Source organism: Eutrigla gurnardus (genome assembly GCF_963514095.1).
Source record: "Eutrigla gurnardus genome assembly, chromosome: 23".
NCBI lineage: Eukaryota > Metazoa > Chordata > Actinopteri > Perciformes > Triglidae > Eutrigla > Eutrigla gurnardus.
The window spans coordinates 10551523-10569276 of NC_139934.1; the positions used below are offsets into that span (position 1 = coordinate 10551523).

The 17754-nt window shown below is 44.6% G+C and overlaps 1 protein-coding gene across 2 annotated transcripts in view; it reads right to left on the bottom strand.

Moving 5' to 3' along the window:
- Positions 1–17754, bottom strand: part of nwd2 (NACHT and WD repeat domain containing 2) — a 37747-nt gene that overhangs the window by 11893 nt on the left and 8100 nt on the right. For both annotated transcript variants that reach the window (XM_084003643.1, XM_084003644.1), the window contains exons 3-6: positions 16085–16173; positions 7842–7958; positions 965–1168; positions 156–306 (exon numbers count right to left, since the gene is read on the bottom strand). In XM_084003643.1, coding sequence (XP_083859769.1) covers positions 156–306; positions 965–1168; positions 7842–7958; positions 16085–16173 — 561 coding nt within the window. The remainder of the gene's footprint in view (positions 1–155; positions 307–964; positions 1169–7841; positions 7959–16084; positions 16174–17754) is intronic.

The following is a 17754-nucleotide window of genomic DNA, read 5'->3' on the forward strand; positions in this document are numbered from 1 at the left end:
AAATCATTCAAATCCTCTGTGACGTGAAAAGAAATCATTCCAAAAACCAGATAGAAACCCAGAAAGACTGAAGTGAGCTCCCCCATCCTGTCAACTTGAAAACACGCCATCAAAAGATGTGACGTGAGACAGAAAGAAGTGGACCTGAAACCAACCAGAGCAAAGGAATTTCTTGGCCTCGGCGCTCTTCATGGTCCCCTTCTCCTGAAGCTGCAGCACCGCCGTTCGGAAGATCCTCTTGATCTCCTCCGACACGTTCCTCCAGGCCTTGTCATTCTTGGTCTTGGCTGCGCTGCTTGACTCCATCTAGGCCGAACGGGGAGGAGAGAGAGGACAGCGTGACTTTACAGTTCAGACGCGTTCTGAGGGGAATGCGGTGATTCATATTTTCTCAAGTGCCGTGCAGAGACGTGCTGTCGCAAAGGGAATATTGCTCTGTGTTCCATGTGAGAAACATTCATTTAGAGCGAGTGCTTTATGTGGAATGCTTTAAAAAGTCTTTACTGGTGTAATAGAGTTTCGAGTGATTCGGATGTCTGGTGGGGAATTTGAAAAACTCTGCAAGTCGGAAACGTTCGTATAAAGCGTGTTAAAGCGCTACAGCTTTTATGACTAAAGTGAAACTTAAGGCAACATTAATACGCAGTTTTTTAAAGTTAAACTCATCCAGATACTTTATTTCTTCCATAAAGATAAGATGAAGAACAGTTTTGTATAAAATTAACTGTGCTAACTGTTTTTTTTGCACGTTAAACTGATTTTTTTTGGTAAAACTTTCTTGGCAAACAGTAAAGCGCAGGACCTCAAAAGAGGCAAGCAAAGCCGCCCCCTTCTATGTGCACATAAAACGTGTTCTTCAAGGATAATTTAATTCATGAAGCTCAAGGACAAAAATCCATTATGAGCACTGTTAAAACCTCCATTTAGTAACATCCATGTGGGTAAAATAACAGTCTGGACTCACAGAGTTCTGGTAGTTCTTCAGCATTTGGGCTTTGGGTTTGAGGTAGTATGCGGGTGGCACAGAGTTTTCATCCCTGCAGTACCACTCTTCCAAGATGTGTGTGTCCAGCCCCGCCTCCACAGCTGCATCCAAGATCATCTCGAACTCGGCCGATTCCACCTCCCCTGGCACTCGGATGCTGCCGTACTTTTCTCCCACCAAACCCTGAAGGGGGAGAAGATAAAATAGAGGACATGCGAGGTGAGGAAAAAGAGGCAGCAAATTGTGTATAATCACGATGCTTCAAACCGTTTTTAGGGCTCCATTTTTTTGGATCAGTGGTGCAGGGTGAATACCGGAGTCAATGATGCACATGCTGTGACTTATTTAAGGTGGTGCAGTCGGGACATCCACCAGCCAATTTGTGACATCAGAGATGTAGCCGCCACCATGAACCCCACACTGACACCAAAGCCACATTTCTACACAGTAGTATCAGAATATAACATGGTAGAAATTAGGAAATATCTGATCAATAAGTTAACAAGATTTCTAATCGGAGGCTAACATTTACCACGGTTGCTACGGGCGCATATACCTCGAAAGCACTGCTGCCCTGCTCATAATTCAATGCTTTCAGTAAGAAAAAAGCTAATTTGTTCCGCTGCCGCACATCAAATGTTGGGATGACACACTGCCACTTAAAAATACACAGCCTTGGCCAAATGTGCTAATGCTCAGTAATCAGTAGTATTAAGGGAAACAAGCAGTTTGCTATATATATATATAGAACAGAAATTGATGCATTAGTGAGAGTGAAGAATGTGGATTTGTGAGACCGTGACATTCGATTAAATTGTCCTTCTGTGCGGTTAAGTCAACGCTATTACCGTCACGACCGCTGACATCATCGCGATCGTCATCAGTACAGATCGTAAAACGCTCCACACGATCCCGCCATTATCTCCCACAACACATGGCACATCTACTGTAAGCCCCAGTGAGTCTCCGCTCTCCCCTTCGGCGTCTCGCCACATGCGTTTTGAGTGACGGCCGTGTCGGTACCACTGGAAACGATCCGGCCAATGAGAGCGAAATAAATAACAAAATAAAAACTCCTCCGCTCCATGACCAGCTGATCTTTACTCCATGTGTCGTGGTTCACATGCAGCCGGAGCCTCGGGGGCCCGAGACGCAGAGCGAGTGAGGGACAAGCCGCATGACTGTCAGCTCCGATGAGCAGGAAACACTACGCTCGCGGCAATGACGCTTCAAAGCCATTCCATGTTGGACTCCTCGTTGCCTTGGCATTCGCAGTGGGAACAGATGCAGAGAACAAGTAGACTTGGATGAGGGCATGTGGTACGGACTGCAGGCCGGCCTACTCACACAAACCCACAAGTGCCCTGCGGTGGACTCATTTACATTTGTACAGTTTTTCTAAGGTTCATCTTTGCAGCTTCCTTCGGATTTCGACGATCGTTTCCATGAAAACTATCAGTTGCTTTGGAGGAGGAGGTGTAATTTCTCAAAAGTTGGGTACCGCATTTTGGATCCAAACCAATCATTGGCATTATATAAACATTTAGCTGCATCCTGAACCAAATATGGTAGAAAATTAGTATTTACAATAAAATAAGAGGGTTTAACAGAAAAATGACGCTGCTAATAAATAAACCACAAGGAGCTTAATAGATAATTAGGGCATATTGCTCACTATCTTCAGCTGGGATTGCCAGGAAAGGTCATGAGCTTCAAGCAAATTATTTCAAGTGACAGGTGCCCTCTTTAGCTCAAAATAAAAGACATAATAAACTGCACTCCAAAAATCCCGACAGTCAATTTTCAGTTTTGCTTTTGAGAGATAAAATTCTCATTTGGGATGCAAAGCATTTGTTTTGTTGTTACCCTTTGAAATGGGTAACAGATTTACCACTCAAAATTCAGTCAGTAATTCAGAGTAATATGTGGCTAATAATAATCAGGCTGCAGGTCTGTATTATTGCAGGCTGTGACTAATTAACAAGTACAGTCCCTTTATGAGCTGGTTGAAAATGCTTTTGGCTTGTGTTTAATTCGTCCACGTCGACTTAAATCTCCTTATATTACCACTTGACCGTTTAGAGACCTCAGATCTTCTAAGGAACCGTGACGGGACGGATCCAGAACACTGGGCCGCCCCGCGGGTCACCTCATCCAACCCCTTTAAACGGCTTTCTCACGGTGCTGCAGTGATGTGTCAGTGGAGGATGAAGGCGCTGGGCTGAACTACAGCAACGCTGACATATAGACATATAGTGTGTGTGGGAGAGAGGGAGGCGGGGAGTGCGGAGAAGAGAACAGGCACTCTCCAAGTTGCTGACAAAGTCTCTGTCAGGTTGCCTGGCGGTGATACAGCAGGATGAATGGAGTGCCTGAGTGTGTGTGTGTGGAGATAGAGATTAGGATAAAAGCAGCTGGCGTTTCCTATCAAAATGACTAAAAATAAGGTGTTCAAACGCTAACACACGCACACATTCACAGCCCTCCACCCTCCCATGTGATCTACTGTCGCTTCTGTCACCAATTTACCAATGCCAAACTGTAAAAGATGTCCAAATGTTTGCCTGGAATGAGGCCATCTAAAGTAGATTACAGCCCGGCAGCTGAAAAGCTAGAAGTTCCCTCATTGTGTGTGTGTGTAGTAGTAGTTCTGACTACACTTTAGCAGCTGCAGGTGCAAGAAACGCAGGAGGCTAAAGTGACAATGGCGACGCAGATAGTGGCCAAACGCTATTCCAGTTTTGGCTGCACTCCCCCTTCGCCTCCCTCCTTTGGTTTTTCATCCTCGGAAGGGGTTTTTTATACTCCGGCTAAGTGCACTTTATCTGATGAGCCAGTTGGGAGAGGCGGCTAAGATTATTGTACACAGCTACAGTATGAATCAACAAATCAAACACTCCGCGGCGCTCCGATCAATCAATGAAACACACAGTCAACTGTTCTGATATTTGCCGCGTAAGCTCTTGGCACGCGGAGGGAGGGAACGGCTCTAAAAAACGAAACGGATGATCTGATCGGAGGAGTATTTCATTTGCGGTGACACGTACACTCACTCACAGAGCAGCGAGCCAAGTCCGTACTACAAGCCGACGCTCTAATTGACATAGTATACTGTTTTTGCCGTTGGCGGCCCTTTGTGCCATAAACTTAAATTAAAAGTCAGCGAGCCACGCTGAACACAGGCAGTGTAGTCTCAACTTTAGTCAATCCAACATGAACAATGCTGTAATTATGTGTGTGAATCCACCGCTCAAACTAGTCCCTACCTGCTCCTGTTTGAGTAATGTTTTCTAGAAACTACAGCGCCCAGCTGTTTGTGGAAATTAATGAACCTTTTATGTAATTAAAACTCCATGCTCCTAAAGATTTACATCTTCAGTCGCAACAAATGGGATTGGGGGCTGAAAGGACTGCGTATTAGGTATGAAGGGATGTACTGACAATTCATTTCGCACCTAAGAGCTCCTCGATTTTCTTTCTATTCTATTGTGCCCGTGAACAGCACTTAGTATGCTGTATGGATTTGCACCAACGCCTCAGACTGGCCAAATTACAATGAATCGCAGCAATCTCGGTACCAATAATTGCATTCTTTTATTAAATTCTTGCAGGTTTCCTTATTTGCTGGATTCTAGGCACTGATTGTTTGCTTCCACTGGGGATGAGAGGCTATCACGTTAGCAGTTACATCATATCTGAATGGAGGAGAAGCAGAGAAAGAAAGGTATCCTCAACTATCCTCTTACATGCAGTAAAGCCGCTACATGGCATCGCTAACAGAAGAAAACAAGGGGGGGTGAAGCAGGAGAACTGGACGAGCGGCTGCGTGGTGTTTGCCGACACGCGTCCTCCAGGCGTTTATCAAGTTTTAGTGTTTTTTTACGTGAGGGAATTTGAGACTGAGAGCAGAGGAAAAAGGAATGAAGAAGAAGGGGGGGGAAGAAAAAACTGTCATGCCTCATTGTCATGCTTAATCTCCGGGTCAATGACACCGTCACCATGCCAACCCATGTGATCGCCATGGAAACGGGCTTTATTGCATCGACAGGTTCGAGAAAAACCCCCTCTAACCCAGGTGTAGTGTGTGTGTGTGTGTGTGTTTAACAACGCTGTACTGCCACCTGTCTTGTGTTTAGCCGTGCCCTTTGAGAAAAAACAAGCACTTGCTGCAATTGATTCCTACTCATGAAGAAAGACGGACATATCCAAAGCTTTCCGATATTACAAGTCAAATCAAGATGGTCCTGTGAAAGAACAGTGATATTTAACTCCATAATTCCCAGTTATCAGATTGAGATGAGGAGGAAGATTGCCACGGATCCTCTGGCAGCAACAAACACGCCTGCAAGCATGTCAATCCCAACATCAAGCGCCTCCTTTTTCTGAACTCATCCCACCTCTTCTGTTCTCCAATAATCAAGGCAGTAATGTTTTCCTGATCTTTTCTTCACTCTGATCCCTGCAATGGGCTCTGTGACAGTTGTGGGCTGTGGACCCCCAGATCAGCCTCTCTTTGAAGTCTCCTCTTACTGCCATGGAGCCGTGTGTGTATATGTGTGTGTATAAGTGTGTGTTAGCTAGCTGGGTTGAGATCTACTGTATGCTATTGCAGAAACAACCGGCTCCTAAATCCCACTGATGTTTTCCCCCGTTCCTCACATGTATATCTAGGTCTATCACCCTGTTACAAATAAACAATGGTACTCCGGAGATGGCCCAGACGACCCAGAACTGTCATAAACTGGAATCCAAGTCCCCGATCAAGGAAATCCGCGGTTGCCGCCCGGAGCTCCCCGGTCCCTGTGCGGCAGCGACGGGGAGCCGGGGCGGCAGCAGCTGGCTCAGACACGTCTGAATGGGACTTCATTCTGTGGAGCTATTGTGGGATTCTCAGCTGAAAAAAAAACTTCATTCACCACCGAGACGGACGAGCAGAATATGCCATTAAAGATTTAACCAGCCAGATGGGAAGGACAGTCACTGTTCATGTGTGTGTCTTGAGTGTGTGTGGTTTGTAGAGAGCACACCGCAACTGATTCCTAATCTGGTGACGGGGAAAAACGCCTCGGGTCGAGATCCTCTGTTTGCATGCGTCTGTGAAGGTGTGGATTGGGGAGAAAGGAATGGATGCGTGTGCCGTTCCAGGTGTTGTGTGGTATTGCTCGGGCTCAATCGAGGGTTAAGACAGTGAAATTGCAGCAAGGACAGAGGGCAGCGAGGCTGATGGGAATGAATGAAATCAGCGCGCCATGTACTACACCACAGTAAACTGCAAACCAGCAGCACAAAAGACTCCGATTCGGTCTTTTCAGGTCCAATTTAGCCTGCTTGAACTCATATTGCACGGCCCGATGTTGCACACGGTGTCTCAACGGGCTTGAGAGGCCGTGACATCAAATTTCACTTCAGGACAAAAAAAGTGTGAGAGAAAAATGACAACATTATCAGCTATCAACTTTTTAATGTGTATGGGGTCAATACCAAGTACTCAGGCAATATTTTTAAGAAATACTCCCAATATTTAACAATACATAGTTTTATAGCCTGCAAACTTTTCAGGCAATGTGTGCTGCTCACATGACACACTCAGGTTGCTACATTATCTACCAAGCGCACCCTTTAATGGAGGGAGGGCTATTTAAGCAATGCCCCGCCTACCTTTTTTTCAAATGCTACCACACTGATCTCAAGTCTGCTGCAAACACTAGCTGCTACTTTAGCGTGTCACAAGGAATCTTAACAGTTTGATGAAGTGGCTTTTAAACACCTTTTAAATGCCACACTACCCACGCTTGCTCCTGACTCGCTCAACTCACTGCCTTCGCCACGGTAAGTTTCTTCTTCTGTCCGCGTGTGCCAACATGTGTGACCATCGGCTGTGCTCAGGTGTGTGTTTCGTGTGATCAGTAGATGGCTGCTTTATTACTTTTCGGCAGGTTTGCCTGTGGGTGGTGTAATTGCTTTGCTTGCTACTAATTTCTGCTGTACTGTGTGGAATTTTCATTAGTTTCTTGTGGCGAATTCTCTTTGGGCGCTCTTTGGCATGCGTTGATTTATATCATGTAAAGAAAGACATTTTCACAAAATAAGCTAAACTCGGGGGTCCTTTTTACTGGCTTTTTTTTCTGGAGCCTTCAACGGCATCTCATGCTGACACAATAATGTTGCAATAATACACAAAGTAGAGTCCTCAAACTCGTGAGCCTTGATGAGGTGATGCTGGCTTTTATATAAGGAGCCCCACTCTAATCCAGATGTTGTTTTATTCATCCTTTCTTTAGCCAAGAAGGTGCAATTGAGATACAAGATCTCTTCCTCCAGGGAGGCCTGGTCCTGGAAATGAGCTGGACTGGATCGTTAAACGTGTGTTGTGTGGTTGTTTGAACAACAACTCGTGAATAAGAGGGGAAGGAGGGAGAAGAAAAGGCCAAACTCAGTATGGGGAAGGAGATTATGTTCCCCGGAGACCCCGGGCTCCTCTCCTACCCATAATGCATTACGTCTCCCTGTGATCTCTCACCTCAATTTCAACCTGTAGAAACGGATCCGTCCCATTTAAATAATTCACCGTCAATTTCTCTTCCCCTCTTCACTCGTGTCTTCGTCCTTTTCCTTCTTTGTACTTGACTTTTTTTTCCTTTTTTTATGCGCCATAAACGTCTCATACGTCAGCCTTAATTATGCGTCACTCCGCTCTCGTTCTCTCTCTCTCCTCGCAGAGGACTTCACATATCTCATTCACACAAGCGTCATTTCAGTATTTGCAGTATTGCCCAAGATGAGATACTTTCTTTGTGGTTTTCACTCGGGCGAAGATGACATTTCGGACATTTCTATGTTTCTGTGTCGTACTTACAACAAAACATGGTCCCGATGAGGTCTTGAGACATTCCTCCAGGAGCTTCATCCTGAGGCGCTGCAGCTCTGGACTGTCCCACTCCTCCGGGTCCACGCCCCAGTACAGGTCCACCACCTGGAAACACACAAACGTGGGTCAACAGTTACTTTATGCTCTAATAAGAGCAAAGAGTTCATTTAAATGTAGTCAATGTGCCATCTTTGTCTTTGCAGAATCTTGCTTTCCTTTTCTACTATAAGAAATAATGAATTAAAAATAGCTCAAACACCTTCATCACCTTGCAAAAGTAAAGGATAGAAAACAAGGTCGTACACTTGCTCTTTTGCTGAGACTGGTGTTGCAGGAGAGCTTCAAGAATCATTCTGAGCTCTTACAAAACGGCCTTCTTTTACAATAATTGCAAAACCTTGCAAACATTATCTTGTTTCATTACAACCAAATACAGGGTGGTCAGATCCCACGCACACGCTGAAATGTAACAAACTCGGTTGAGAAAAAATAAATAAATAAATAAAAAAATGAGTTGAGCAGAGAAGTGCTGTATTTAAGGGAATTTGAGGAAAACTAGATGCCAAATTTTGGGCTTTACAAATCCAACAAATGAGGCATCAGGAGGCTTACACACTTGAACCAACGCCATTATTGTTTTCAACACTGACTTAGTCAACACTCACCACTACACTACTCTGAGCCTTGGAGGCCAGCAGGGAGAGGTGACACATATACCCATAATGCCACAGAGGGGGTCTCCCTCGACACATTTCCTCACAATGTTTGGCGGTTCAGGCAATTCCTGCTATAAAAACAGTGAGGAAAGTGAGGAAACCCGTAGGCTGCTGCCGGCGGGGGCTTATCAAAGAGGAAAACAACTACCACCCTTCTCGCAGCAGCTTCAGCCCTTGAAATAAATAAGAGGTTCTTCCCTCTTGTAGCTATTGATTCTATAGTCTGTCTCCCTGATGGCAAAGTTTGAGGAGGGAAAGTAGCAGGGGGGGGGGGGCTGCGAGGTGAAAGCAAAGTTATACAGCAGCCCCTCTTCCTTCATGCTCTGCTGCTCGCCAGACTAGCTAGCTCAAATGAGTTTAGCCTGGCACGGAGACTGACACATCCGCAGCGTGGCGGGGAACAGCAGTGACTGGCAGCCCTATACAACCCGGTGGCACTGAAAAGCGATAGTGTGGGACTTGACAATCTGGGTGATATTGGCTGTCTCATTATTGGTGGAGCAGCAGGAGTGCCGGAGCTCCATCTCATGCTCATCTGCTTGATTGTTGTTGTGCACCTGCGAGCAGCTGTGTTACCGAGGGAGGAGACAGCTTTCAACTAGCTGCATGTCTCTTCCACAGCCCCCGGCTGCCACTGACAAATATCTTCATTATGAATTATTGCCCCAACTATAGCTCCCAACTAGGGATGCTTATTTTGAATCTTTTTTTTTCTCCCCCTGACCGATAGCCGACCCTCGCTAAGCAGTTTACAGAGAACCTGCCTTGCATGCAGCCCAGCTGCCACATTAACCGATGCTCAAATAGGTTAAATCGCTAATTTATCGCCAGCTTCATTGTCTGAGTCCCCTGTTTGCTCGTCGGAGAGAGTTGGCAGCCATGATGTTTGTCACCGACATGGAAACATGCAGCTTTTCCTATTAAGGCTCCGCCGCATCAGTTGGTTTAGTGTCTGTGTCGCCAGCTGTGCGTCTATCTGACATGACTCCGTTACAGCTGTGAATGCAGCAGTAGCGCGTGAACAATTGATCTGTCGCTGAATGAATGCGACAACTCCTCCACGCCCAAGTTCCTGTGTCTCGACAGCCACCTGCAAACCTGCTGATTAAAGTGACGGAGGTTAGCCCTGAAGCTAGCAGCAACATTGGCTCGGGAACTTTAAGGTGTTTTTTCGTTATTGTTGTTAAGCGGTTAATTATTACCATCCAGCTATGTGTACAACAGAAGGGTTATTATTACATAACAAGCAAATAAAGAAAGCAGACAAATACATATCTCTTTGAACATAGAGGTTGGAATAACTTCAACTATGACTGATCGTCAAAATAGTTCCTGTGTTCTTTCTGTCGACCAACTAATACATTTTTAGGATGAGCTATTTTAGCTCTAAATTATGCAACACAGAAAAAATCTGCACGTCTTCCCATTTAAAAAGCAAGAAACAGGGAATGTTTGATATAACTTGCGTAATAAATGACTAAAATTATGAATTGATGATATCAATGGTGTTGGAGATTCATCTTCTGTAGATAGATTAATCGTTTTGGCAGAAAGATAAATGACACAAGAGTGGATGCGGGCAAAACAAAACGTTAACTGAGCTGATAGGCATGAGCCCCCTTTCCATTATCACCAACCACCAAAACGTCTTTTACTTTGGAATATCTCTGTCTCGCCCACACAGACATGATAAGCATCCCGTGCTGTTGTGGGGAAAACTCATTGCCGGGCACATCAGTCATTGTGTATCAGTGTCACTGATCTACTTCCAACTTCCGACGCACATGTGTGGGAGAAGGAAATCGGCCCTGTGTTGACAAGGAGCCGAGGGAGGGGAGATAAGTTTCTACCGGGCTTTTTCAGCAGGTGATCGGGAGGATGCAAGGTAATTAAAAGCTAAATGAGGACATCAATTCAGCGTGCGGGTGTAAGTGGGCAGGATACACTGATTAAATCTGACCCGTCGCCCTCTGCGCTTCACTGGAGTGCCGAGGTATGGATGGAGGAGAAAAATGGGGAGAAAGGAGTGTTTGTCCGAAATAGGCATGGACACATCAATGAAGAGGGGAAGTATTTGGACGGGGGGATTAATGGAACGCTTTCTTTTTGTTAACGAAGGAGGCACAGTTAGATGACGACTCCCGTGGGACTGGCTTTGGCTGGAAATGTTCACAGTTTCTTTTGTGTCTTTTCACCCTCCTTCTGTATTTTTCTTTCATGCCAACTTCTCCTTTGTCTTTGCTGCTCCTCTCTCTGATTACTTTCCCCCCCCCTCTCTCTCTCTTCCACAAAACTATGGTGGTGGGGGGCGCCGTTGCTTACGTAAGAGCTGAAGCTGCTTCTACTAAGCAGCTTTCTAATGCCCTTGGAAGGCATTTGCCGAAGGCGGGTCAAGTGCAGGAGAAGCCTTTTTTTTTTTAGCTTTTTTTTATTGAATGTTAGACTATTAGACTTTGGGATTATTGCCCAAGATACCCAGGAAGAAAGGGCATGAAATCAGGCGGGAAAAAGGCGGAAAACCCCCACCGACGCAAAGACTATGGCAATAAAAACAGCAGTAAAAATAGATACGGTGCCAAAATAAAAATATCTTAAGCTGTCTGCAGGCATATTCTTTTTTATCAAGAACATGCAGTAAATCTCCAAGAATGTTTAATGAATACAGCTTTCTCAGTGCTCAAGGAAAAGTGCAGGTTTTAGCAGCAAATCCATGGCCAAATATGAAATGTTTGCAGTGATATGCATATAAAACCGAGTTTGAATCAAAAAGCGCAGACAGCTCACGGGAAGACTTTCATATTAAATCTCTTAATGCCGTGTTTTACTTTACTTATTTGAATAGTCTGCCTGCTTTGATAAGAGGTCAAGTTGATTGAAGTTGCCAATAATGAGCGCCGAGAGGAAATTTCACATGCATGCCTTTCGAGAGGATCTGTCAAGCTCTGACACTCGGGCAATTACGGTGGGGTGTTTCCGACGTTGCAGCTCAACCACAGCAAGTTAAGGTTAAGAGCCGGGCAAAGACATGAGGTACGGTAATAAGATCATGTGACGTGAGGTGGCTGTAATGAGGCACCGGCAGAGGAGGGAGAAGACCTTTTAATAATAGGGAAATGCATTTTGTTTAATGGCAGAAGATGCTTGAGAGTAACTAGCTCAGGCTCAGAGAAAAGACTCAAAATTCAATTTCCCCCCATTTTTCTCTGCAGCAAACGTCGATCAATCAATGTCTCTACTTTGATTGTGCTTTCAGGATCCCTGCCACGCTTGATTTAAACTTCTCTCTTTAAAACACCGTTTCTTCTGCACATGCGCTCTCTCCGCTGCCCTATAGCTCAACCGATGTGGGGGAATTCTACAGTCAAATAGAAGCGTTTTCAAAAAATCGGTGATGAAAGTGAATATCCTGGGGCTTCTCTGAACCTTGCACAAACCTGACAGTGTGCACTGCAAACGTGGGAATCACTTCCCTCGAGTCCATTCGTTTCTTTAATCACATTGCCTGCAGTATGTAATTTGGGTAAAATCGCTCCTTTGCTGCCGTTGAGTTAACTGCAGACCACAGTGCAACAAAGTGTCTCTTAGTCAGTTTCGCCGTCGGGTAAAAGAGGGCTGAAGTGAGCCAAGACCCCTCTAGGGCTCCGAGTGTAGGAGTTTTTACAGTCACACTTAATAGAAAAGATTCACCCATTTAAAAAAAGATATTTCTTGAATTTCTCATTATTATTAAGTCTTTCTACAAGTCTGTTGTATAGATATTGATCAAAACCTTGATTTCATATTTTTTCCCAGGCCTGTCTGTCCATTAAATGTCACAGAAATATGAAATACGCTCACATTTTCCCAGATTCCCTGAACACATAAACGGACAGAGGTGAAGATATAATCGTCGTGGTGACGGTAATAAGAACGACTGCTCCTCCCGTGGGTTTATACATACGCAGTGCAGGTGAAACCTTAGAGGCATTTAGTGTTTGATTTTTTTGCATGTTGATACGTTTCAACGACTGCCGACTGCAGAAAGGAACAGACTGACAGAAGAATGAGAGACGCAAATTGATGAAAATGGCAGCCAGGTAAACAGAGAGAGTGCCGAGTACGTTGTGTTCTCCTCCTGAAGTTTTTCATCTTAGTAATAAGTCTGAAAAACACCATTAAAATATATGGTTCGACTTGAGATTTCCATTAAATGAAGAAATAGATGAAATATCTTCTTTTTGTACGTGTTCATGCTTTTAGTGAAATGTAAGTGACTTGTACTTGCGTTTTCACACCGACGTTGTAAGTGAGTGACACATCCTAAGAGCTCTATGGCTTTTTGACAAAGCGAAATAGCCTTGCAAGCATAATGGACTACATTAATTGGCTTTTTGAAGAAAAAAAAAATCATCATCTCGCTGCTTGTGTTGCGAGTTATAAAAGACATCAGAGGGAGCAGAATCTCACACCTGTGGCCAGGAAACTTTTATTATAATCGCGGTGTGAGTTTGTGACGGTCAGTGAGTTTGGCAACCATTGTGGTGATTGTATTGTAATAAGAGGATTCACGAAGAAATGGGCTAGTTTAATGGGAACTGGGATTTAAATGTCATGGATTTAAATTCTGAACACTTCTGTCCTGCTTTTTTTGCAAGCTAGCATTTCCAAATCTAACTCTGGGAGTTAAGGGGCTTTTTCAACCAAACCAGGGTGGGTGATTGTTGTAACAGTGGTAGGACTAAACTTTATTTGATTTTGTTTCTGTCGAGATTGAACGACGTGTGTTTAACGACGGGGGAAGAAAGCAATTAAGGGAGATTGTGGAATGTAGAGCTTGCAACTTTTTTCTGCAACTTTCTGAATCCCGAACATGAATAGACTATAGTGAAGTCCTCAGTGGTCACATAAGTCATATTCCATGTTGCTCAGGAGCCTGCCAAGCCACTAAATGAAAAGTGTATTTAGTATAATCAATGCATTATTAATAAAAAACAATGTAAAATATCTAAATAAATAAATTAATATTCAAGGAGACCTGAACCAATCCAAATAAACATGAGAATAATTGGACCCAACATATGGTGCAAAAAAAAAAAGAGAAGAGAATAAACAAGCAGCCATGGTCGAAAGAGCAGTAATTGTCGTTGTACCCTGCGAAGCCGCTCACACTCTGCCTCGTGTCAAAAAACTCACTTTTCCCTCGAGGTGATTATAATGCAGCATGCGTCTCACTACCATCTCCATTCAGGTGTTACACCCCGAGATAAGTGCCAATACGACGGGACCCCACCTGGTACAATTAAATATCATTTGGACCCCTTGGCTGGGTCCAATTTCAGACTGGCGTTCTGAGACTGATTGAAGGGGTGATGACCGACGGAGCTCGGGTGAAATCCGCTGATCGATGTCTTGCTAATAACACCATCAGGCTGGAGACTGGATATTTAGTTTCCACTGACTGGCGCTCTATCAGAGCAACGCAATGCAGCAACAGTAATCTAGTGCGGTTACAGACGTGTGGACACATTGTCTGACCCTGATCTCTGTGTGTGTCTGTTTTTGTGTGATTTATTTAAATCAACTTTTGTGTGAGACTGTGAGACACAAAGTTGTGTGTGTGAAAGGGAAGGCTGGGTCCCAATCGAAGCAAAACGATGCAACCAGAACAAATCTACCCTGTGCCACAACAATACTTTATGTAGACGACGTACGCTTAACACGTATGACGAATGATTCATAACCGAAACGCTACCTCACACATACTCCTGCAAATCATCATCGAGCTTCAAGAAACCGTGGTTTAAGCCAAGGAGCCAATTCTCACTTTGCGTGGGTGGGGATGAGGAGTGGGGGGTTTCGGATGGAGGAGGGGGAAGAGGAGGGAGTGACTGAGTCATAGTATAAACTCCCAGGCCTTCTGCATAATCATTTCAGCTCAGGCTTCATCACAGAAGAACTGAATCACCAGACAGACACGTGGCCACAGATACCCGAGCCAAAACGTCTCTGCCTGGCTCCCCTTGCTTTATCTCTCGTTTTCTACAACACAAAGACATTCGAAAGACTCTGCGTTGATTCAGATCGTTCTGTCCGGTTACAGTGTCTTTGACCCTTTGACTTTACATAATCGATCCTTGTAATAACAGTCATCTGTGCTAATTCAATGTAGGCCAAACATACATAACGTGTGAACACGGTGGTTCCCTGTGACTCAATCTGCTTACGGTGCTTCGGAGACATTAAACGCTAAACGACTCCTCATGTTCAGTTCCTTTTCTCCTTGTGGAACCATTCAAACAAAAGCATTAAAAACCGAGGGAAACGAGCAAGATTTGGTGTCAATAATCGCTTCTGAATTCAAACCAACCGAATTTCTAAAAAACAGGGTTTTATCTTGCAGTCGGATTGAGGCTCCCTCTCACTAGCATCACAAAAATAATTGAATGTCTGACATGACAAAGAATTTCCTGCTGCACAGCACAATAATGTACTTTTTTTCCTTTTCTTTTCTTTAATCCCCATAGTCTTATTGCCCCCAAAGTTAGCTGCTGCACCCAATTCAAGTTAAACCGGAATAATAGAGTGACTATTCATTGTGCGCAACAAAGAGAGAATCTATATGGTTTTCTTTATTTAGCCTTTAGACATTAAACAATCCTCATCACACAGGACCCTTCACAGCTCCTTCACATTCCAAGTCCTCCAATCAGGCCACCATTATAAGAGCCTCTCGGTCTACAGACAAAATATATTCAAATACTGGTGAAATGCGACTGCCATTAGGGCTAAGTACTCAAACACACGGACATATTTGCACACTGCTATACTGTTGGTGTCTTCAAAGTTTCCCTACTTATAATATGGTCTATAATTGCAATCAGTGAAATCTCAACCCAAACCCTGTACAGGACAAGCCCTCTGCATAATAGGAAGTATTCAAAACACTTTGTATTAAGTCTTGTTATCACAACTTTTGATGGTATGTGCTCGGAGCTGTTTATGATCTTCTTAGCATGAAATATGTATAAGCTGAGAACACCATGTTGAGTGCAGCTTTACGCAACAATTCAGAGGTCACAAGTCTTCTTCGTCGCAAGGAAAACTCCTCAAAACCTTCCAGGAACAATCTGCGGCACAAATCTCCCCCTGACTCGAGGGCTCTACTGGATTTGTTAGACAAACAACCCTCTGATAGGAATCTTTCTGTGTACAGTGATGCTAATTTGCAATGCAAATGATCTTGATCAGTGGACACCGCAGGGAGAATGCTGCAATTCTCCGACAACAACAGAGGGAAGGCCCTTGCATCACGCTGCCTTATCCACAGCTAAGAGTTGTGCCAGCCTTCGCTGATGGAAGCCTTATCTCTGCTGGCCTTCTGTCCGCTTAAAGGGACAAAGACCTTCAGGCCCCTCCAGGCAATGTGTAAGCCGTGGTGTAGATTTGGAGGCACTTAACAGTCAGTGTTGGGGGGTAAGACAGAAAGAAAATAAATGAAAGTCGAAGTTGAAAAAGGGGGGAATGCGGCCCCGTTACCTGGAATTCAATCCCATAGTTCTCCCTGCAGAAGTCCCGTAGTTTGGGGTAGACGTGCTCTTTCAGTGCGTTCCTCTCTGCCTCGGTGTCTGGAGACAAAAAGAAAGAAGGCATGTTAAACCAGCATGTACCAGAAAGCACACTGGTGTATGTGCAAACAGAGCTAGAGCCGGGGGGGACAATTAGCTTAGCTTAGCATAACATGAAGACAAGCAGCTTAGCTTGACCTAAAGACTCCCTTGTCTGGCTCTCTCTTAAAAGTGCTGAATTCAGAGCATGTCTATTGCATGCATGCGGATCACAACATGGCAACGGCTGAGCCAGCGGCTAGCAGCTCACGGTGCTAACAGCACAATGGCAACAGTGCTGACAGAGTTAACGTGGGGGGGAATGTGAGGGAGTGTATCTTTACATCACCATCGTCATTCCTTTGAAAAACAGACCAGATTTGACCTTTTAGAGATCTTCTTCAAAACAGAAAAAAAACATTCTAACCTTATATACATTCATTTAACAAGGGGTGTATCTGAACAGCCTGTAAAACAGGTGTCTTGCTTGTCAACTTTCTGCATGATCAGCATATGGATCCATCAACTAATCACCTAATATAATCCACGCCAATATTAAAGTCAGCCCCATATCAATTAATATGTATAAACTGTTGAAGAACGTGAGATTATGCAGCATTACAAAGGCAGTGATCATATTGGACAGTCGGAGTGTCACAGAGTGAGTGCCCACGGCTTCGTGTTGTGTCCCACTTTCTTTCCTCCTGTCTTCTCTTTTTCACTGTCTTCCAAATGGTTACTGTAATGTATTTGGACAGGGCCAGTCTCTTTCTCCCTCCCTCCCTCTGAAGGGTGTGGATGGATGGTTAAAAACAGAACATGCCCGACAGAGAGGCCGCGTGTGACCAAGAAGCCGACCCGCACATGCACACACACACATGCGACGCACTGGCGAACACACACGGTGGACGCCGCCGCCGCCGCCGTGCAAACATCCCCTCAGCCGCTAACCGTGTCATACGCAGCGTGAGCAGAGGAGCCCACGAATTTAGTCTGACGAATCTTTCCCTCGTCTATCTTTAGTAAGGCTTTGGGCCGTGACCGTACATATATCCGCCCACAGCCACCCGAGCAAAATGTCAAATCAGAACTCGACGGCTTTAATAGTATGCAAATGAAATAAATGGCATCAGTGGTGCTCTCGTCTAATTCCATCATATACATGACAGTAGCTTTATTAAATGTGCCGGTGACGTAGGCTGCAAAAATAGCAGCGTTTATGGAATTTAGGTGAGACCTGTTTGTGTTTGGGAAGTGCAATCCAAATCTGCATGTTGCTGTTCTGTGTCTCGATGCGACCTGACAGACTAAACTGTGTTGTTGTTTGTATTGTGCTGATAACGGCAAGACGCCGCTCCCTCTGTCCCGCATTTTTGTTTCCTCTTTTTTTTTTTTTTTTTGTGGGATGATGATGAGTTATGGCAGCCTGACGTATGTGTGTGTGTCTGTTGTGCACACACCCACATGCAAAGGAACAAAGACTGGATGTTACATTCCTCCATCGTCCTCGCTGTGTGTGTCCCTCCCTCCAATTTTCCAATCTGTTTATTTCAATAGTGCCGACCAATCTATCTTTCCTTTCAGATATGTCCTGTCAGCTCT